Source organism: Haemaphysalis longicornis, unplaced genomic scaffold (genome assembly GCF_048455015.1).
Source record: "Haemaphysalis longicornis isolate Haplotype H1 unplaced genomic scaffold, Haemaphysalis longicornis Haplotype H1 scaffold_6, whole genome shotgun sequence".
Lineage (NCBI taxonomy): Eukaryota > Metazoa > Arthropoda > Arachnida > Ixodida > Ixodidae > Haemaphysalis > Haemaphysalis longicornis.
Genome location: NW_027526407.1, coordinates 138838141 through 138861680, shown reverse-complemented (window position 1 = coordinate 138861680; position 23540 = coordinate 138838141). Strand labels below are relative to the sequence as shown.

At 46.4% G+C, this 23540-nt stretch overlaps 1 protein-coding gene across 1 annotated transcript in view; it reads left to right on the top strand.

Moving 5' to 3' along the window:
- LOC144141957 (uncharacterized) overlaps positions 1 to 23540 on the top strand; it is a 123918-nt gene that overhangs the window by 33933 nt on the left and 66445 nt on the right. The window contains exon 3 of the mRNA XM_077673391.1: positions 18588 to 18662. Coding sequence (XP_077529517.1) covers positions 18588 to 18662 — 75 coding nt within the window. The remainder of the gene's footprint in view (positions 1 to 18587; positions 18663 to 23540) is intronic.

The following is a 23540-nucleotide window of genomic DNA, read 5'->3' as shown; positions in this document are numbered from 1 at the left end:
TATCAATCCCAGTCTGGTCTGTATGCTGTGAATGTACATTTCTGACCTTGTCGGGCGGCTCCAGCGCATATTCTTGTACCGACGAAAGACAAGAAACCTGCCCCGGTCCAGGTAATGTTGGCAAGGACGATTGGGTGACTGAAGATGATACATCTAAATTTTGAGTATCTACGCCTTTGCATCCCTTATCAAGCCTCGAAGCAATCATCTCACCATGCAATCCATCCGAACAGTCGGCGGTCAACATCGCGTACCGGCTTGAAGTCGTCAGCGGCAGGGAAAGCATTGTAATCAGAGTGTAGAACTTTGGGACCATTAGGCCTATGAACTGCTTCCTATCTGGCCCAGATTTTCTTCGTCCTTCGGAGTAATAGTTTGTTCCTAGCGAAAAACGCGGTGAGGGCCAATTCTGGTCACTGTGATGAGGCACTCGGGTAAACGTGACGCCACGGCGAAAATGTGTGAGATTTAGTCCATTTTTATCAAAGCATGGAACCGCCCAAACTCAATCCCCACAGGGGAAATTGGCTATCCCCAACTCAAACAAACCCTACGTGTGGAGTAGCGGTGCGAAACGAATATATGCAGTTCTTGATTGATTGATTGTAGGGTTTAACGCGCCGACGCAACACAGGCGATGAGGCGCGCCGTAGTGGAGGGCTCCGGATTAATTTTGACCACCTGGGGATCTTTAACGTGCGCCGAAATCTCGTGCACACGGGCGTTTTTGCTTTTCGCCTCCATCAGAAAAGCGGCCGCTGCGGCCGGGAATCGAACCCGCGACCTCGTGCATCCAGTTCTTCTCGAGACTCTTCGAACCATTTAAATCCTAACGTGCGAGTACCAATTTCTCTCCGCAGGTAAACGTTTTAATTATTTCACAGTTCATTCATTCTTTCGGCACTTTAGAAAAAATACCTGTTCATCTTTGAGTCCGTCTCAATCCTATCTGACATATAAGCAGGAACAGAGGGAAATCAAACAGTTTGATTGTTCCTTCAATTGTGCAAATACCGAATTCTGCCCGCAAGTGCCCATTTTGAGGGCAGTGCCAATGTGGAATTTCTAGCGCCTAAAAACGCCTTTTCCGTGCATGATCCTTTTCGTAGGTTTTCGCACGTAGGTTTTACTGAAACTGTCCTGGCTGCAGATGCCCGCTACATGGCGTTTGTCTCACGCTGTTTGCGAGGAGGATCCACGCACTGTGCCAAACACGGCGAGACGCGGAATCCCGTGCTCGACCCGCTGGCACTCTGCCCTCAGACTGCAACAAGCAACTAAACAAGGTCTCCAGAGGCAGCGCTGCCGCAACTAACGTCACCACCCGGTATCAGCATGAGCTTTTGGTACTATGTTATCCTGTCGCGCTGTGTCCGGGTATCTATAGCGAAACCTTTTCCAGGAATGCCCTCCTCACTGCTAACACAATGCAAAGAACGCAACCAAGGGATTGAACGGGAAACAACCCCGCATTTACCGCTCAAGGACATAGATACCGAGCCAGGAAAATGTCGTAAATATCTGACACACGAACGTTTCAAGGTGACGCCACAACACGTTCCCAACCAGCAGCCGATCCTGGCTACATCGCCAGCCATTAAGACGCAGCGCGTGTAGCATAAAAGAAGAACGGAATAAAGTGGTTGTAGAACGAGAATGTCTTGGTGGATTAATTGTAGGGTTTAACGCGCCGACGCAAGGCAGGCGATCAGGTGCGATGTAGTGGAGGGCTCCGGATTAATTTCGACCACCTGGGGATCTTTAACGTGCGCCTAAATCTCCTGCACACGGGTGTTTTGCTGTACCCCTCAATCAGAACAAAAAGATCGTCACCGCGTCTTGAGTGTGGTCGCAACAGCCGTCATCTACCTTGCCGGTAAACTTTTCAGGGCGTTTACAATCTAGCTGTAAGGGTTATCCAGAAATAATCTTGCCAGCTGTCTCAACAGTGATGTTGTTAATCGATATAAATAGCGCAGCTACTGAGCGGTGTTATTCCCAGTAGCTTTGCTGGGAATCCAATTCTGATAGATAGGATGACTCAATGGATTATCCTCAGTTATTACGCTTGACTTCGCTACCCATGAGATTCATCGGCGCTGTAGGTCTGTATACCGATTGCGCTTCCTCCACCAGAGCAGTTGTTACCCCCTGGGAACACAAGGTGGCAATACGTTTGCAAACGAACATTTTTTAATGAGAAGAAGCCGGAGAAATTTATCTGCTGAAAACATATTTACATAACAAAATATACAGAAGGAAGTACCAGAGCACGAGGCTCCAGGGGGTGCTCGTATTACAGATAGTAAATAAAAAAAACCTAATTCTGCACAAAGTCAAAAGGGATGAGGCGTTGGTGCGAAATACAACTCAAAGCGCTTTTTATTCATGCTATGCATCTACACTGTGCTATATTCAACAAAGATCGTTGAAAACAACGTCACCAATATAGTTTAGTTATGAACAGGTCAGGGGTGCAGTGACAAATACAGCATAAAAACACAGGGTCCAACCAGTTAAGCAAATTATTGATGGTGGTTGAGTGAATATACACGGATATTATTCTTAAAGCTTGCTAAAGATAGCAATTGTTTTGTCTCTATCGGTAGAAAATTTCAGTTATTTACAGCCACAAAAGTAGTATTCACGGTGTCATAATTGGTGGGTATTTTACGTAGAAGTAGATTGCTAGCCGAAGCGAACCTGGTCGAATTCAAATTTTTCAGCTAATCACGGTTGATAATGCTAAATGAACACAGGTTACTCCCAGATTCGAACAGATAAAGAAGGAGGCTGGATTTCGCGAGATTTGAGACCGTGACTATACGATATTCTGTGAGTACCAATGAAAAGTTAGTCCGGTTTGGGCTGAAAGTGATGACCCGAACCGCTTGGTTCTGCAGATGTTGTAAAGGAATTACGTGTAAGGAATTACGCAGTACAAAAAAAAATGACTGCGAACAAAAGCAAAGTAAAGCGAGATAAGTGGGGGCGTTTTAAAGAATGGGTGCGCCTTTAAGAGGATGCGAATGACGAAGGCAGCTTTCCGTTTCACGTGGGCAATATGTACTTCGAATTAGTATCGATAATAACACCCACCCGCCGCGGTAGCTCAGTGGCTAAGGCGTTGCGCTGCTGAGCACGAGGTCACGGGTTCGATTCCCGGCCGCGGCGGCCGCTTTTCTGATGGAGGCGAAAAGCAAAACGCCCGTGATAGATAGAGAGATACAACTTTATTTCAGCCATTGAAGTCACCGTTGAGGCGGCCTCCGACGGGGTGGTCCCTTATTCACAGGGCCCATAAACGGCCAGCACCTACAGGCCCCGGACCACTAGGGCCGCGTGGGTCGTTGCGGCGGGGCTGGACCGTAGAATCTCCCAGGGGGGGCGCTCTAGTCGCCGCAGCGAACAGACGTGCCCCACTTCGGCTCCGTCGTTTTTCGGCATTTGAGCGGAACCCCACCCTTCTTCACCGCGTGTTTTGGCAAAAACGACCCGGGCTGTGTAAGTGTTCGACCCACGCAGAGTTTTCAGGGCCCTGGGCCCAGATCTCCGGAGCCATTGCCATCAAAGAAAACCACGCCGGAACTAGGCTTATCCCTTTGGGCCTAGTTTCCACTCCGACGCCCAGCGGCGGCATTGAAGTCGTCGTGGAAGGAGAAGACATCCCCCCTGACGAACTACAAAAGGACGGCTGGAAGCACATCCACCATACACATCGTGAGTATGCGGCCGTTAAGAAGATCGCTGAAGCGCCCAACCCAACTGCTTCGCCCGACCATGCGATCAAGCAGCACCACCCTCGTCCGAAGCGACGCATTCCACCTCCAGAGAAGCTCCCTGAAGAAGACTTCAAGATCGTCTTCCGACCTCATGACGGACTCAATGTCCGCACAACAAGCCAAGCTGACATCCTGGATGCCGTGTACAAGTCAGCGGGTCTATCATATGTACAAGGTGAGCAACTAAGAACGAACGTGACTTCCAACTACTTCATGTTCAGCACCACTTCGGAGGAGAGATGCAGTATAATCGCCTCGATCAAACATATCAATATCAGAGGCCGGACCTTCGAGGTCGCCACGAATGTCGCCGCCCCATCTCGCACAGTGACCGGAATAATATTCAACGTCCCCGTTGATGACTCGCCTCAGGCCATTACGGAAAGCCTCATAAAATTCAACCCGAAAAGCAGCATCCTAAACGCCAGAAGAATGGGGAACTCCAACGCGGTGCAAATCCTGTTCGACGGTGCTATTATACCCTACCACGTCTCATACCGAGGAGCATCCTACCGATGCCAACCATTCCGACGAAGAACAGAAGCATGCACCCGATGCTGGACCACAGAACATCGACCGGACGTTTGCCCAACCTCCCAGGTGCGCTGTCCAAAGTGCGGACTACTCGACCCAAACCCGGAACACCCGTGCCAGCCTAAATGTGTAGTGTGTAACGGCACTCATATCACCGGCTCTTCGGAATGCCCATCCAGGTTCCAGCCAAGGAGGAGACCACCACCCCTGAATAAACAGTTACCCTGGCAACAACCACCTCCTCCACCACCACCACCACCTCAACTCAGGAGTCCAGAAGATTGGCCTGGTCTTCCGGAACGTGAAAGAAGCCGCTCCGATTCATCGATCAACAAAAATCGTCGCTCTGCAAGCAAAGAGAAAGAAGAAACCCAACCACCGCCACCTCCAACCCAGCACAACAATAAGCAGGTGAGCTGGGGCAGCGCGGGCTCCCATCCTCCTCAGAATCAACACCAAACACTCCATCCCTCCTTGGCACATTCACATGAACTAGCTAGCATGCGGGCGGAAATCGAAGCGCTCAAACAGAGCATGGCGAAACTACAAAAAGATAACTTGGCCTTGCAGTCAGAGAATCAAGCACTGCGCAATAACCTAGCTCAGGCAACAACCACAACGGTAGCAGAACTGAACTCTCCTCCTGTCAAAAAACGCGTTGTAGAGACTCCAGTCACTAAAGAGGAAACTAGTAAACTCACTGACCACGACGAAAAACTCGATGTCATCAACAATAGGCTCAACAGGTTGGAACAAACCCTCGAAACTAAATTTCAGGACATTGACACAAAACTCCACAACACCATGGAGCTCCTAAACAACATTATGAAAGGCATCCAATCACCACAGCATCATCAGGTACCAACAGACACCCCACAACAATCCCCAGCACCACATGTCGAACGCGGAAGGAACAAACCATACAGTTAAAGTCTGGCAGTGGAATTGCCGGGGATACAAACGTAAACGATCTGCTTTACAATTACTAGTTCAATCTCAGACAGTCCACCCGATATAATTGCGTTGCAAGAGACACATACGCACACAAGGTTATCAGGCTACAAGACATTTCAAAACCAGAGTGACCCGAAAACGGCGGTACTGGTCAACCGTAACCTCACAGCATACCGACAGAAGTTTGAAAGTGTTGATATTCAGCACGACCTAATAACAGTATACGCCAGAAAACGGACCGACACCAAAATCTTTATTCTCAACGTATACAGTTCCCCAAAACATCGCGAGCATAGATTCAAGCGCCTGTTCTCGCTGACTCGTAAAGAAGCCGGACCGCATGCTCTCATAATTTTAGGGGAATTTAATGCCCCACACACTGCATGGGGATACAAGAAAAACAGTGCTAAAGGGAGGGACCTCTGGGATAAGATACAACAACACCACCTTAATATCCTTAACGACCCAAGCACTGCTACCAGAGTCGGCAATAGTGCGCAGGCAGACACCAGGCCCGATCTTACATTCACTTTACACATCAAACAAGACGAATGGAAGAACACAGGACATACGTTAGGCAGTGACCACTATAATATAGAAACCATTATAGCGCACACTGACAGGAATGGATATGTCCCCCGACAACAAACACTCACGGAGTGGGATGACTTTCGCACGCTGCGCGAAAACAATGCAGAAGAGACCCCCATAACAGACATTGATAACTGGGCTTCGCACCTTCTCTCTGATATCAAAACCGTGACAAAACAGATAGATAAAGATATTCCCTCTCTAACAGTGGACCCCAGGCTTGCCCATCTCTGGGAAGCTTTCCAAAGCATTCAAAGACGCTGGAGACAGAATAAATTCAATCGTAAGCTCAAACTACGACTAACCGCCCATCAGTCGGAAATCGAAAAACACGCAGCGGAACTCGCTCAAAGCCAGTGGGACCAGATATGTGACCAGCTGCCGGGCAACCTACACCTTAAGAAGACGTGGCAACTATTTAGGCACCTAATTGACCCCAGTACCAGTAAGAAGGAACAAAGTGGTCGCCTAACCCAGATAATACAGAAGTACCAAGGATCGGATTCAGACCTCCTAGATGCACTACGCGACATCTACCTTCCCCCACCCCGAAATCGCAGCTACCACCCTACTCTGGACTAGCCAATCTGGAGCTGGATCGAGATATTACAGAAGCTGAAGTCAGAGCCGCATTAGCCGAACTCCGATCCAACTCAGCCCCTGGTCCAGACCAAATAACTAATAAAGCATTGCGCAACCTGGACGATAAATCAATCGCAACACTCACGCAGTATATTAACGAATGCTGGCGAACGGGCAGTATACCCAAATCGTGGAAGCACGCCAAAACAATCCTAATTCCGAAGCCAAATAAACCCCTCGAACTGAAACACCTCCGCTCTATCTCCTTGATATCATGTCTGGGTAAGCTCATGTAGCATGTCATCCACGCACGACTCGTGCATTATATGACTGATACTGATCGATTTCCTCCCACCATGGTGGGCTTCCGGCCAGACATGTCTACCCAAGACGTCATGCTCAGGCTTCACCATCGTATTATAGAACCTAGTACAAACACTCACGACTCTGCTGCAATTCTAACTCTGGACCTGAAAAAAGCCTTTGATAATGTCACCCATGACGCAGTTCTTAAAGGCCTACAGTGAGTGAACCCAGGGGAATGAATTTATAACTATGTTAAATATTTTCTAACGAACAGAACGGCCGCCCTCCATGTAGGTGTCCTTAACACCCCCGCCATCGACAGGGGGGGTCGCGGCACGCCCCAGGGAGCGGTCATATCACCACTTCTGTTTAATCTGGCCATTCTGACAATACCACAAAAAGTTAGCCAAATCCCAGGACTTTACCGTAGCTTATACGCTGATGACATTACGCTCTGGGCAAACCTAGGCAGTGATATGCATATCGAGGAAGTCCTCCAGCAAGGCATAAATGTAGTGGTCGAAGAAGCCGCCAAAGCAGGACTTTCATGCTCACATTCTAAGTCAGAATTACTTTTGATATCACAACAAACCCGTAAACCGGAGAAGCCAAACATCAAGCTACACATTCTAGAACACCCTATCCCAGAGGTCTCGCGCATCCGGGTAGTTGGTTTACTTATTCAAAATGACCAAAAAATGGAGAGTTCCTAAATATAATGGAAAGAAACGCCACCCAAACAGCCAAATTCATTCGCAGAATCACAAATCGTCATCAAGGCGTGCAAGAAAACGAAAAGGTCCGCATTCTACAGGCGTTCGTTTTAAGTCGACTCATGTACTCTGTCCCTTACCTTCGCTTGACTAGGCAAGATATTGAACGGGTCGATGTACTTATTAGGCGAACGTATACACTTGCACTTGGCCTCATCCCCGGCACATCCACAGCCCGCCTCGAAGGATTAGGCCTCCACAATAGAGTCAGCGAACTTATCGAGGCCCACTTAACGAGCCAGTACGAAAGACTATCACGATCAACCGCAGGGAGACACAATCTCCAAGAGTTATCTATTGGACACCGCACAAACTGCACACACCTCTATCCTATACCACCACACATCCACGCAAGGCTAATAATAAAACCACTACCACGCAACATGCACCCCGAACATCACATAGCCAGGAGAAAAAAACGGGCTGAAGCGCTTTACAAAATACACAGCAATAACCCAAATACCATCTATGTGGACGCAGCAGAATACAGGCACCATGATGCATACGCAGTCGACATAACGGACCTCTCTAAAAGACTTCTAAACTCGGCAACTATACAAACCACCCGCCCAGAAACGGCGGAAGAGGCGGCCTTAGGCTTAATAAGGAATCCCACCCCCAAGACAATCATTTCTGATTCAAAGACTGCAATTCAAAATTTCGCCACTTGCAGGTTATCGCGAGTGGCACTCAAAATTCTGGGAAAATGTCCACCCATATCCCCAGGCCAGACAATTCACTTGACCTGGGCACCCGCACATTCCGGCCTCGAGAGAAACGAGACGGCCCACGAACACGCCCGAGGGCTCGCGATCCGGGCAGGGCCTAATCTCTATCGCTATCACGGGGCGCGGTCTGTGAGGGATCGCGTGGTCACAGTTAATGATATCACCACACACTGCCGCCTCTCCCGCCGGATCTACCCACCGGCGGACGAGCAATTACATAACCGCAAAGCTCACATTTGGCGTTTGCTACAAACGAACACTTTCCCCAACCCAGCCCGTCTTACCCACGTACACCCAAGTCTCTACCCCACTGCAGCCTGCCACCTGTGCGGTGAACACGCCCCCCTACCTCATATAATATGGGCATGCCCCCAGGATCCGTTCCCACTAATCACCACTGAGGAGCACTGGGAGGCCGCGCTCCGCAGCTCCGATCCGGACCTTCAGGTCCGGCTAATCGACAGGGCTGAGGAGGTCGCTGGTGAGTGGATGCCACCAGCTACAAGCGCGACCTGAATAGCATTGACCAAAATAAAGTTTTTCTGTCAATCTGTCTGTCTCCCATCGCTCTTTGGGATAAGGAGGTAGGGGGTGTTGGTTGGGGATGGGATTTGTGGGATGGGGGCGTTGAGTGACGTACACTCTGCAATCACGTGTCGCAAGGTGCCTTTTTAGATGCAGAGCATCTGATTCACTTGCCTGTCCCTCCGGCGTCGTCGTCGTCGTCGGCGTTGTCCGCCCCTCCCCCATTCTCCTCGCCGCGCCAGCTGCGCTCTCCGCCGCTCACCCCCTCTCTTCTCCGATAGCGAACACTCTATCGAGGGGCATTGGATTGGATTCGATTGGATTGGCTTGGCTTGGCTTGGCTTGGATTGGATTGGATTTGGATTGGATTGGATTAAAGTGGATTGTGTTGGATTGTGTTGCGTCATAGCCGCGGCAGACGCGCTGGGGCCGGCGCATGTGCAGTACTCTCTCTTCCGCGGTTTCCTTTCCTTCGGGCGCGCTGCGCATATAACCGGTGTGCCGTTTTCCGGCGAAGCGACATCCACGCTTGGCTCAAACACCTAGAGTCCACGCCACTTTACAAGTACGCCAATTTCGTCATCGAGTGGGACCGGCTTACGCAGTCCCCTCAACGTTATACGCCCTATAAAACGCGGTCCCTTCGCCGCTCCGCCTATGCGTCGCATCTACACAGGGGTTCCCGCGAGGAGAGGTGGGAGTTTTTCTTAGCGACAGAAGGAGCATGTGTCTTCATTGTTGTGGGAACATGGTGTGTAGCAATGTTGGGTGGCCAAGCGACCCCGCTTGAATTCTTTTTAATATTGCATGCTCTTTGCGTGTTAGCGTACGATGCGGTGCCGGCAGTGCGCCCCTGTCCTCCCTGTACATTTCTGTTATCTCTTTGAAGGTAGTGACAGGAGTGGGGTCGTCTTCTACTCCACTCGCCTCCTCTTGTGCCCGATGTGCCACCTCTCGGGCGTCGCAGTCGGCAATTGTGTTGCCGATTAATGAGGAGTGAGCGGGTGTCCATACGACCTCGACTACCCTTTCTGGTGGCTCTCTCTTGTTCATAATGTTTGCTGCCAAGGAGGAAATCGTGACCTTCCGGTAGCTGCTGTAGGCCTTCTTGCTGTCAGTGACCATGACCTCGACGCCGGGTTGAAGCAGCGCTAGTGCCATGGCCACTTCTTCCGCTATGGTTGGGTCTCGTGTCCTCGTGGATGCCGTGGTAATTAGCCTGTTTCGAGACGTTAGGGCCACTGCTGCTCTGTCGCTTCCCTGTAGTAGGGATGCGCCTGTGCCTTCTTATTAATTGTTTGTTGCTGGTTGATATCCTGCGGGGATTCTTCTGCTTCCATCTCTTGCGTTTCTGCATTCTGTGTTGTCTTGGGGGGTGCCGAGGGCGGCGACCTCTTCCTCGGAATTTTACGTGGTCCCTCACGCGTGGTAACTACTGGTGTTTCTTCGTGTCCTTGTGTCTTTTTCTGCTGCGTGTTGGCTGTAATTTTCTCTAATCCGCTCATTAACTCGTGAGTTTGCGCATTTTGTCGTTCAATGATGTTGTTTAACTCTGTTACCAGTGCGCTTTCACTCTGTGTAACATGTGAGGGTGTGCAGGAAGGGGATTCAGGGGTTCGAGCTTTGGAAGGCTCATTGGCCCAGCCCACCTTTGTATGGGTGTTCCCGCGTTTGTCTCCAGGGCCGCCCCTCGATCTCGAACGTCCTCGTTGTATCCCGTTCTCCGCTCCATGGCCGCGCCCGGCTCCGCTCCGGGCAGCCGACGTGTGCAAGATTTCACCACACGTTAAAGATCACCGGGTGGTCCAAATTAATCCGGCGCCCTCCACTACGGCGCACCTCATCGCCTGCGTTGCGTCGGCGCTTTAAACCCAACATCAATCAATCAGAATAGACCCAGGAATGAACATTTTTTAACCAAAGGTAGTAAATAATTGTTCGACAAGATGACTGGATTGCCGGTGACTGGCTTTTGGTCTGAATGGAAAACGATAAAAATTTTCTTAGGGCCCTATACTCGACTGCACAAATTGCCGGCAATTTGCCGGAAGTCTTGTCTGATTGGCTTTCAACTTTGGTCACGTGCTTCCGGTTGACAAAGCGGTTGTGTGTGTTGTCATTTTGACGTTTTATGACGTTTATGGGCACCAGATCTAAATTTTGTCTTATTTACTGAAAGCGCATAATTCTTGGCCGGCAATGAAAAACCAGACTAAAAGCACTAGACATGACAACGTAGGCCTGTCTTTGCTATTCAACAACAATAATGCCTGTAATACACACCCTCTGTGTGATTGGCTGAGAAGGCATGACCTATTTTAAACAGTTGGCGGGAACGATTACGTCATGCATTGGCAACTTCACGCTGCGTAAAAGTGACGTAATGCTACGTAACAGCTGTTTTGTCGCAAGGTACAAGCAAAATAGGGCAAAAAATTTCTCCGGCGTTTGGCGCCGCGAAATGTCCGCCAATTTGCAGCAGGCGCAGTTTCGCATGCACGCTGTTTAAAGCATGTTTCCTACCGAAACAAATTATAGTTTCAACTGCTTCCAAGTCGGCGATCATGGAGCATACAAATAACGTGCAGTATTTTGCTTTTATGTTTGGAAAAAAATAAAAATTATTTGTTTGGCGTAACCACTACATAAAAAGGCAGTACAAGCCTCTCCATGACAAAGAGAACCCAATGGATGGCATTTGTCCACACTCGTCCTAGTAAGCTGTTGGGTCACATGATCGAACTCAAGAGAAAAATAACAAATAAAAGTGACTCTTTCGTTCATTACAGCGCTGATTGAAGTTGAGATTGACGAATGAGTGAATCGGTGACATCGGTGCCCTCCGCGGTTAAATAAGCGATGGTCGCGGCCGTCTTTTTCTGTGATCACGCCATAAACTTGTAACATAGCAGCAGACGATGGCGTGGAAGCGGTGGCGGCAGGGAAGGTGATAACGCAACAAAGCTTGCATTGAAGCAGAGTGCCCACCTGTGTTACTAAAAGCGATTGAAAGAAATAAATACATACGGTAAAAAAAATTGTGTGGTGTTCTTTAGCTCGGCATCCGCCTTTCGCTCACTTTTGGATCAACGTTACTCGATCGCCTTGTGGTGTTGACGCCAAATTGGACCTCCAGAAATGTGTTTTTCTTGTCAGCCTCAGCTACCGTCTTAATTTTTATAGTACATGCCAAGTGTTTTTATATCTTTCCTGCACAATATTTGATACCTTGGTAGCGATCTTTATGAGTGACTCGTCAAATTACACTGCATGTCGTCATAGCTATAGGTGCCGCACGTCACTGGTTGCCTACGTCGTGCTTACGCAAAAAATTGCCGGTACATAACTGTTATGGGAAACGTACACTGCAATATGTCGGGACTAAAATATGGAATACCATACCAGTTCATGTGAAACAAAGTCATAATTTTTCCAGTACACTCAAAAAGTACGTGCAATGTAAGGAGCTTACATCGCTTATTTAATCACCGAAACTTTACTTTATAATCCGCTGTGTACGCAAGAAGTCATTTATGTTTCGTAACGTTTTTTCAATTATATGTTTTCTGGTATAATTCCTGTGTTTATTATCTGATGAACTCTGTACGCGAGTATTGTTTCATTTTGTTTACGAGATATTTTCTTTGTGTCATGCTACAAACCATATATTTTGCATATGCTATAGTTTGTTTTTTTGTATTCTTTCGTTTCTACATGTAGTGTAACTGAGTGCTTGAAATGTTATAAATGCATCAACTGCATGGGCCCGGCACTAGCATTACTGCTAAGGGCCCAGACGATCTCTTCAGTCCACTGTAAACCCATGTTTGAAGAAACAAAAATGAATGAATAACCGAAAAAAAAATTTGTGCAGTCGAGAATAGGGTCCTTATTTGCATTATTGTGTAGACAGTTACTAGGAAGCCAAAGCAAAATATTGTTGGAATCATTGCTGAGGTTAGACGTAACGAAGGCAACTGATTACTAGATGATAATATGGTCGTGTCATCTGCGTAAAGAAATGGTTCACAGCTAGCAAGGCAGGTGGAAAGATCATTGATGTAGAGTAAAAATAAGATTGGCCTGAGGATTGATTGGCCCGAGGAGGAGCCTTTATTTGTGTTGTTTTGTGTGTGTGTTGAAACTTGACGTTACATAAATATAAATACGGCCTTCTTCCTATTTGACAAATAACTACCAATAAAAGTGAGAGCTGGTCCAACTACTCCGATGGCTTCCAGTTTAGCTAACGAGATACTGTGGGTAATGGAATCGAACGCTTTGTTAAGGTTTTCAAATAACGCACCAGCATAGCATCCTTTTATCTTTGAAGGAAAGCACGGCGCAGTCAGTCGACAAACCATCCCGAAATCTATATTGATGAGGTGAGAAGATGTTAAATTTTTATAGATATTTCGTCAAGCAATTTACAAAACACTTTTCAACAACTTTGCTGAAGAATGGCAAGATGAAGACCGGACGGTAATTGGAAGCATATTCTCTGTTTCCTTTTTTTAAATAATGAAATTACTTTTGCTTTTTAGGCTCTTGGGAAAACACTTCGGTTGAAAACATCAAAGTAATTACATAGCTAAAGTGTGTTCCTATCGCATCCGGTAATGGCATCCGGTACTAGGATGAATATGGTCAAGGTTTACACTATAGTTACTTAAATTTCATTTATTATGGCAGTGATTTCATCCGGGGTAGTCGGGAAATGGAAAAAAAAAACTGGAGAAGTCATTGTAATGGTTGAAGTTCAGTTCATGGCGTGTGGAGTTGGCTCCCACAGATGTGTTCAGTAAATATATTTGCGATGTCGAATGGGTCATTTTATGCGACGTCGGAGGATATTAATTTCGTTGCATGAGAGTGTTTCGCGTTATTGTTCAGGAAATTGTTAATTATTTTCTATTTCTGTTTTACGTCGTTCTTGCCTGAGCAATCTTATTTTCGTAAAATGTTCTTTTGGCTGTCTTGAGCAGCCTGTTAAGAAAATTGAAGTACATTTTATACCGATCCTTTACCATCGTGTTAAAAGGCCGCTTTTTTGTTTTTTATACTTATTTTCCCATTTTCGCATTGGCTTCAGCAGTCCATTAGTTAGAAAAGTATTGTGAGGAGGTGGCAACTTTCAAATACCCTTAACAACTGCCGAAGCCTTATCCGAACACTCTTTAACAGTGCATACCGTCTTATTATAGGCCTATTCAGCGTCTGTTAAAGTATAAACATCTGACCAATCCGCCTGAAGCAGCGGGATAGCAAACTCTTCCTTATTGAGAACGGTTTTATAAAATGTCCTATTTGTTTTGTTTTTTTTTTTGTTTTTTTTTTGCGCAGCAGTCGAGACGAAAAAATATAGTATGGTGGTTCGTCGGGATAAATTCAAGAATTCCAGTCTTCTTGACAAATGAAATTTATTAAAATATGGTCAAAATTCGTGCCAGTTGGAATGCTAACTGGTGATTCAAAGACAAAGCCAAGGAAGCAGTTGGTTGATTGATCGATTGTAGGATTTAACGCGCCGACGCAGCGCAGGCGATGAGGCGCGCCGTAATGGAGGGCTCCGGTTTGATTTCGACCACCTGGGATCTTTAACGTGCGCCGAAATCTCGTACACACGGGCGTTTTTGCTTTTCGCCTCCATCAGAAAAGCGGCCGCCGTGGCCGGGAATCGAACCCGCGACCTCGTGCTAAGCAGCGCAACGCCTTAGCCACTGAGCCACCGCGGCGGGTCAGGAAGCAGTTGGTGTAATCGACACACGAAGGGTTACGCTCATCTGACAGATTTATATTGATATGGCCTCAAATTACTACATTTTTCTTTTCTGTTGCTAGTGAGCTGAGGAGTTTGGTTAATTCTGTATAAAATTTCGACACTGGTGATGAGGGTGAATTTTATATAAACATGATAATAGTTTTAGAAAACTCAGTAGATAATGACGGTTCATGCAATTCTATCCAAACTGACTCGCATTTTTCAACGGAACGATGAAGATCATTTCTGCGTTTATAGGTAATATTAGATGCAACAAGGATTGTGGCGCCCACTGTGGTTACTTGTCGTGCGTTTGTTGTATTCTGGAGTATAATTGCTACCGGACCAAAGATTGACATCATCGGGTAATACCAAGGTCTCTGATATGCAGATAAACGAAAAATAGTGATTCAAAGACGATAACTGAGCAAGAATATCGTCATACTTTTTTCCGAGCCTACGTGATTTAAAGTGTATGGCGGATAAACCACTATTTTCAAGGAACTTCTGAGCTTCAAGGGTGGAAAAGTACGATGGCATTCTGAAGACAAGCTATGATAAATCTGCGCAGATCTAACACTGACAAGTCTGCGTCGGTCTCGATGCGAAAGACACGGCTATCGTCACACTCCCTGACCTGGATTCTACCGTTGTCTGTCCACAGGAATTTCCACTCAGTTTCTTTTTTGAGGACAAGGGCTTTGGTAAACAGCCCCTTGTTTTCTGGTGGGAAATGGTCATTAGCGTATACAGTGTAGCTCTGGGTTCCAGAGAAGTTCAGATTCCTCGTGTTAAGCCGAGCTTTGCGCGCTTTACTAAGAAATTCCTGCTTTTTCGAACGAGAACAGAAACGAGCTATTAGGTTAGGTGTCCTTCCCTTCGCTCGGGCTGGTACTATGTGAACGATGTCTAGGTCGGTGTCAACGATCAGGCAACTGATCTTGGCTCCGATAGCCTTAACTATATTAGCGCAGTTTTCGCCTTGTGTGCAAGGGATGCCTTTGAGTTCGATGTTGTTGGGTCGTGAATACTGTTCGACCTCGCTCACGTTTTTCGCCAACGCTTCGTTTTAGGCCTTGAGTGCTTTCTTAGCAATAATGTAATTGGCATTTTCAGCTTTCACCATTTCAACAAGGGTCTCCATCATTGACAAGCTACAGGCAAAGTCCCTCAGCTGCGCGCTCATGGCCGCAAGGTGTGCATCCGACTCAAACAATTTGAGCTTGAATTTTTCTACAAGATTATCCGCTATGTCGTTCAGCCATCACTCAGACGAATATTCAAACCGCTTGATTCGCTCAGCCATGTCAGCCGCTTTGCTCTTGGACAGAGCCTCAAGCGCGTCTAGCCGCTTGGACATTTCTGTGTTGGAGCGCATGGTCAAACAATGGAAGCACTAACACACAAGGGCAGCAGCGGTAACAGCGGAACGCTATCTGAATAAAGCAATGGATACCGGCACTGACTTGTAAGAATAAACAGTGTGCCTCAGTTCGGCGCTGTTTCAGCCATGACCGCTGCTGCCAAGTTTGTGTGTTCTGTGCGTTTTGCAGCTTTCCAGCAGGCAAGACCGTCTCAGCCTGAAATATTTTATTCCACACTATACTTGAGCGTAACTTCGCACATCCGCGTGCTTATATTGCATTCTGAGCAAAAACATTCATCAGCGTAAAACTTGGGCACTTTTGCAATGAGAATGGTGAGCTCATTTTGAGAATACAAGAGAGGTCCGCCGCCATCCACGAAGAACAGGTTGATTAGAAAGTCATTCTTAATCCTAAATGTATCCCGGTCATATCACCACATAAAGTTCCTTGATACTCGGTGCTAAAAAGACTTCCAAAGTTCTGAGAGGAAAACATTGATATCACAGAACGGATTAGTTCTTGGATTGTTCCATAACACATGTACGTTCCTCCAACTTCAGGGGACGTGAACTGTTATTTTTTTCCCACTAATGCCGACTTAAGGGGGGGGGGGGTGCAACCTTATGCCGTAATACATTTCACGGCTTGGTTTGCGTGGCTTTCAATCCCATATTTTTGCCGAATCACAGAAATTTCACGTAATTCTCTCCAAATGGCGACACTACCATGGCGCAATCTCACGGAGACAGTGTTTCGCAAAACTGAGACCACAGTAACGAATTCTATGAGCAGTCTTGAGGCCATGTAAAAAATATTCAATGTTTTGTCTATGCATATTTTGTATTTTGCCTATAAAAAGTTTCATTTTTTTATAGAACGTAAAACGCGTTCTAAAATATTTCAAGTCGTATTGCTTTGAGCGCAAACGCAGCTTTTTTGACACCGTGAATCAATGCTAGCGGCCTCATAAGAGCTGGCATACTCGTGCTATTCTGGATTTCTGTGAATATTTTATCACCTATATCATATCTGTACGGCATGCAGTTGTGGCGAAGAAATGAAATGTGACGGTATAAATTCTTACCTGCTTTCTCGTATTGAACATAATTAGGTAGAAGTTAATAGAATGGCAGCCTCTTGTACTTTCCGAAAATTAAATTCCAATAGAACCAATAATAGGCACTCTTTTCGGAATTACAGAATGATACACGCGTGTGCTGAGGGCCACAGAGTAGTTCAAGGCTACGATGTTACGCGGGCTTCTATTACTGAAACAGTGTGTACAAATGGCTGAAGAATCAATACGTACCTTTGACTCGTCACCGCTATAGCGATGGCCCTATTAGTAAGCAAGATAAGCACTCTGCTTTGAGTAAGACCAGCAGAGTTTATTGGTTTAATGGAACTCTGCGACACTGCTGATAAACAGTTTAACCTTTTCCTTCGCCTCTGGAAGCGCTGCGAAAGTTACAGTTATGGCCAGCACGGAGCGGCAGTGAGTGACCTGCTCGTCGCAGCAGATACGCCTTAAGTTTCTGCTTTGCTTTTGTGGCCTTCTTTTTGAAGTAGTGATCTAATTCGTTTATAGCTGCCGCCTAAAAAAAGCCGGCCAGTAGTCGGTACACCTCTTTAATGGCGTAATTTGAGCGCTGAAATAACGCCGAGACAGGGAGAAAGAGAGAAGTCTTTTGAGCAAGTTTCTAATTTACCTGATGGGTATAGAGCACTATTTCGCGGCTGAGGTAGTTTGCGACTCCTATTCTATATTCTGAGTTTGTTTTTTGACTACGTTCTGAAGGCGTTTCGCATTTGAACAGTCGAAAAGCGTGTTGCAGGGTTGTTTGTACTGACTTTTATTTCACGTAAGAAGGAAAATAACGACCAAGGTTTTAATGCTCATAACCGATATAAATGGGTCTTTTACCATCGCTCTGAATGCAGGAGAACGGAGAACGACGACGATGTGTAGTATAATTGCTCCACTAAAACGCTATATAAGCTATCAGTGCTTTGTATAACTAGCTTGCATTATTCCAAATTATTAATAGCCGTAGTAGCTGTGATTCGAGCATACGACCTCCAATGCGCTACTTGAAGATTGCAGGAGAAAGACGCGTTATCAGGAGGCCCCAATGGCTCGAATTGAAGTTCACCGAAATTTGGCCATAATATTTGCTTTGCCTCGTAAACGCATTACATTTATGGTAGGACCATTCCACCTGCATTGTTTCCTTGCCTCTGTTACACAGCTGCTTTACGCTTGAAATGGTAGCATCAAGGTTATGCATATCGTTATCGGCTCAGATTGTTTTAAATCGGGCTTGGCCAAAGAGTAAGTCTATGAAGTAATAGGTGTCCCATTTTAGTCATTATTAGTCTCACCTAACACAATTTGACACAAAGTTTTGGATAAAAAAGATGTTGAGTTGGAATACCCATATTAGTGCGCAAATTATTAGATTGGACCGTAACGCGCAGTTTAGCGCTGTACGGATCAGGATTGCGGAGCAATTACTGCGCAGAGGAGCAAATAATATCAATTTCTTACTATTTTTCTTGAGAATTTCAAGCCTTGTACATGGCTATGAAATATCTGCTCTGATGACACCTCTTTTGTTCAACTTTGGAAGTGAAGGTGTTCATAAGTTTCACATACTTCTCTATTTCTGTTTATGCACTTTCAGCTGCAAACGACGCTGACGAGATACCTGGGGGAGAATTATCACGCTAATTTCAGTCAACTTGTTTGCTCAGTAATTGTAAGTATTTGTTGCCGTAAAGCACGTATTATATTTACTATGAAACAAAACAGAATCTAAAGTCAAAATATTTCTCGTTCCGAAATTTGGTTGCTTCATACCTAGGCACTGTAAATGCTCTTGCGAATATTTCCTGTTAAAATGTGCGCGTGCTTGTCGCTAAGAAGAGAGAGAAATGTTCCTAAAGAAAAGACAGAACTTTCAGGCTTATGAGGCCCGCACTGGCAGGATATTCTATGTCTCGAAAGAAGATTAGCAAATAGCGTGGGTCAAGAATAGTAGGGATGAAGGTAAAGAAAACTGAAGGGATGGCGCTACACAAATCTTGCACAAACTTAACGGGATGATGAGAAGTGTATGCTGGCTTAGCAACTCAGCGGAGGTAACTTACTATAGGTAATAATAAAAATCACTCGTGGACTCGAATTTCAGGAGTCAACAACAAACGTAAAAATTTACGCATTCGCTATCCTATATTGCACAGTAAAAGTCATGGACAAGAATCTTCCTGGGCATGCCTTTGTTCAGTGAAAAAGTGTGTAATCTTAATTTTTCTGGACACAATCTGCGTGTAAACATAACATTCTGCCAAGTTAGCCCGTTTGTGATACGCACCCTCACTGGCGGCAGCCGGAATGGTACATAGATGAGAACAAGCGATATTCTACGCGCTACTTTGAAACACAGCGGTAATTTTCTCGAATGGAGCACATGCCTTGGCCGACGCTACTAAGATCGCCACTACCTATCATGGGCTCCGTTCGCACGAGTCAGGGTAAAAATACAGTAACGCCCGATTAATCGAACACGGATATATCGAATTATTGCCTATATTGAACGCCTGTATATTTCTGGAAAAAATTACATGGATTTAAAATTTTTTATGTCGAACGCGATTTTGCTCACTATAGTGAACTAGTTTGCTCACAATGGATATACCGAACTCTCCCGGCGGGATTTTTCGCTCTCCTTAGGCATGTGGCAGGCTTTCCCGCAATACTACGGCGCTCAGTGGTGGCGCGGGTGTCGCTTGCGACTCCCGTGCGAGCTCGGGCGCGTCCAAACCGGCTGTGGCCGAGTGGACCAGCTCTACGCATGTATGCCGTTGAAGCCGAAAGCGCCACAATGGGCGCTGCGGGCTGCGGTGTCACCGAACTTCAAGTCCGCGCCACTCACTGCCCGCACTTGCTCGGTTCACTGGGTTCGCCGTTATTCGCTTGTATCCATGCTTATCTCCGCTCTGTCGAAGACGCCGAGGACTCGGTACCGCTTCCGAGCACGAGCGAAGCCGTCGCTGCCGTGGCCCTGCTACGGCGATACTGCAGTGCCATTGGGGGCAGCGGTCTTGTGCTTGTCGACTGTTCAGATACCGTGGAGCAAGCAGTCACCACCAACGCGTTGTGCTCCAAGAAGCAGGCTACACTCACGAAGTGCTTCCGCCCCAATAAATTATTGCTTTCTTTCCGAGAAATTTTCGTATCAATAGTGAGTGGCAGGGTGTTAAAAGCGCAGTGTTGGGTGGTGACTCCGTCGGCAAGATTGCTGTCATATCAGTTTTTTTTTTTTGCTTATTAAGTTTGTATATCGAATTTTTGCTATATCAAACTATTTTACAATCCTCGCGCTGTTAGATATAAGCGGGATGTACTGTAGGACGAAAAAAAAGAAAAAAATCGTACAACCCTCTGTCTAACGACGACGATGGTTGAATGCAGAGCTATCTCGACCTTGATTCTTTGGTTTGCCAATCCTACACTGCGAGTATGTTCCACTATGACGGCACGAACAACTTTTCTAGAATACCCACAGCAACTCTCTTGTGTGCACTCGGTCGGCCAAACCTTTGGGTTTGGGGTGTACGGCGCGAACCGGTGCCTTCTGCTTGGCGTTTAGTGAGCAATTTTTCGAGTGGGTATCGGTTTGAAGTGTTAAACCGTAAGATGGGACATTAGGCATAGCGTCCCAAACCTAAAGCTGGGAAGTTAGGCCTAACGTGACGTGGATAACAGCTTTATGGCACTCAGGGAAACGCCATTTTTGTTATGACGAATTATTTAATTATCGTAAACATTTTCCGAACCGCGTCGACCATTTCGGAATGGAGCAATCGGATAGACGTCGGCTTCATAACGCGAGGGACCCAGGTGTGGTTCCGGTGATTGGAAGCATTTTTTCTTGTCACTTCAGGCACCATCATGCATCATCATCGTCAGGGAAAGTTGGCTTTCGTGCAGGGCGCATTGGTGTACAATGGCAACAGTGAGGGCACTGTCTTCGTTTATTAAAGGACATTGCAAAATAAGCCTCAGGAATGGTCACACGAGCAGGGGTTCCAGAAGAGCACTAGACTCTAGATGTTAAACGTAGGGCCATGGGCAATACACGATAACTCGCTAACGACTCTTAGCATAGACCTCATTTTATTGTTGTCTTGCACTTGCACTCGAAGTCTGTGAATCAGCTCCCCAAGCCACCCTACCCCACTCAGGCGGCCCATTCTCTCTGGCGAAAACTACTCGTTTTGGATTAAAGTCAGAAAAAATTTGCGATAGGAATGCAAAGGCTTGACTCTTCAGAGGCACATATCCGGCTTTTTGCCTTCAATACCACCACACAGCCCCACCCCTTCTATATCACCCTTCTCACCAAATGGACAAAGTATACAAAAATTTTATGTGCTCCTCCGTGCCTATTAAATGGTGCTCTCACAAAAGCAAAGTAGCGGAGATTTTGCTACGTCAACGAAGAACAAGTATTGACGTAGGTGGAGCTGCAATGTTTCTAAAGATTTGAGAGTCGTATTGTCACTCGCTTACCCCACACAAATTTCGGAAACGAAGTAGAGCATCAATAAAAATACAGCAGAAGGCAAAGTCGTTCACGAAGGTAACACTAAAGAAAAAAAACTAAGAATGCTAGCTACGCTATTTATTTCTCTCTGTACAGTACAAAATACAATACGAGAGAGGACGGAAGTAAAACTGTTCCCTATGCAGCTTCAGGCACCGTTGCATCCTTCTGACCCAACTTCAGTGATGTAGCACGCATAGACGGAGCGACTACGTCAATTCAACATATTTAGACCATAGTAAAGGTAACATCAACACTGTACATTAATATAAAAATGAGAAGCTATTGAAAAAAACACCTACACAAAGGCAAACTGGTAAACCGACGAAGCGGTAACCAAAAGTGTGTGTAAATCCTCAGTAATAAATAAATCCGATTACAACGAAGGCTCAAAAATGTACTTCAGCTTCAATAACATTTTCTTTGAAATTTTCGCTATAGAAATTTTTTCTTCAAGTGTGTTTAAAAGTCTCGGTAAGGCGTACAAAACACATAGGTAACAATTATTTGTGCGACGGAATGGCAATGACCACGAGGCACAATGGCGAACACAGTACGCACGTTCATGACAAACTGACTAAAACATAGACATGGCTCTGCATTCGGTGCCTACAGCAGTGTTGTACATCGACAGTAGTGTGAGCTGTTAGAGGGAAGTCACCTTAAGAATAATAAACTCAGCAAAGTATTGTTCGGTATGCGCATTCCACTATACATTAGCAACATGCCTTATTGATCGCGTTTGCGTTACAAGAAGATTCAATTTATTCTGATTAGTTGTTATTCTCCAAATGTATGACAGTAGCTCATAACTGGCAGTATAAATGCGTTGCAAATAATTTAACCCGTCTATGAAAGGTTGATTTGTGTCGATATAGCATGCGGTTTATCTTGTTTGTTTTTGTACGTACGCTTTCATTTGCATGTCCCAATCCCGTGTTTCTGAGAAAAAACACCCGAGCATTTTACACTACGCATGATCTCAATCTTCTCTTTACCAAGCACAAATTTCATATTGTCACCTGGAATTTACGTTTTATTTGAAATATCCCAGCATTCGTTATTGCTGTTGATCATGCGAGGGGTGGCCGCGTGTTGAACGGATGGCTCGTGCGTCGCAGCAACACCGGCGTGCGACTGTGGAACCACACCCCCCGCGCCCAGCGTCTTCGATTCAATTTCACAAGGTAGCATTTTGGTTCTTAATATGTATAAAGGATATATTATATAACCCTCTCCAATTTCATCCTATTGATTATGCTTTGCTGTTTCTCCAGCCTTGCACCACTAGTGGAAGCAGCGTCACTCTTTTATATCTATTTTGCACGTTTTCTTGCCGACGCTTTTTCGTAAATTCTTCGTATCATGGGGGAGATGTGTAAGATGCATATCTCTGATTTTGTGCGGCCGCTTGTTTGAAAATTTTATTAATATGTGTACCCCCCCCCCCGGGTTTTCATTCCGGGGAATTCTATTTATCAGCGTCATTCAAGAAATTTTTGCAGGGGCATCATTTCGCCCCTCGCCCACAAAAATTATCTGGTCCCACCCCCTCCTGAACACATCATCTTCTTTTTGCGGACTCCTGGCCATACGGGGTTTGGCGGCACGGAGAAGGCACACGAGGCGTCCCGAGCTTTGATACACCGGACCCCTCAGCAGGGCCCCCTCCTCGCTTCAAAAATCCCCCTCCTTACCTAGGGCCACTGCTCACCTTCAGTGAAATCACCCTCCATCACAGGCTTTCAAGTACCACCCTTCCACCCCATCACCCCTCGTTATCCCCGTTTGAATCATCCCTCTGGAGACAGGAGACAGATCCAAACCCATTCCCTCCCCTGTCGATCCATCCTCCCCCACATATCGCCATCCCTCTTTCCCACCCCCGCTTGTCCACACTGCGGGGACTACGAAGACACCCCCCACGCCATCTGGCACTGCCCTGCCCTGCTTCCCCTTCATCTTCCTCTAAAATGGTTGCAGCGCAAAAACGACGACGGACGAGTCAGGAACAAACGGGACGAGCGC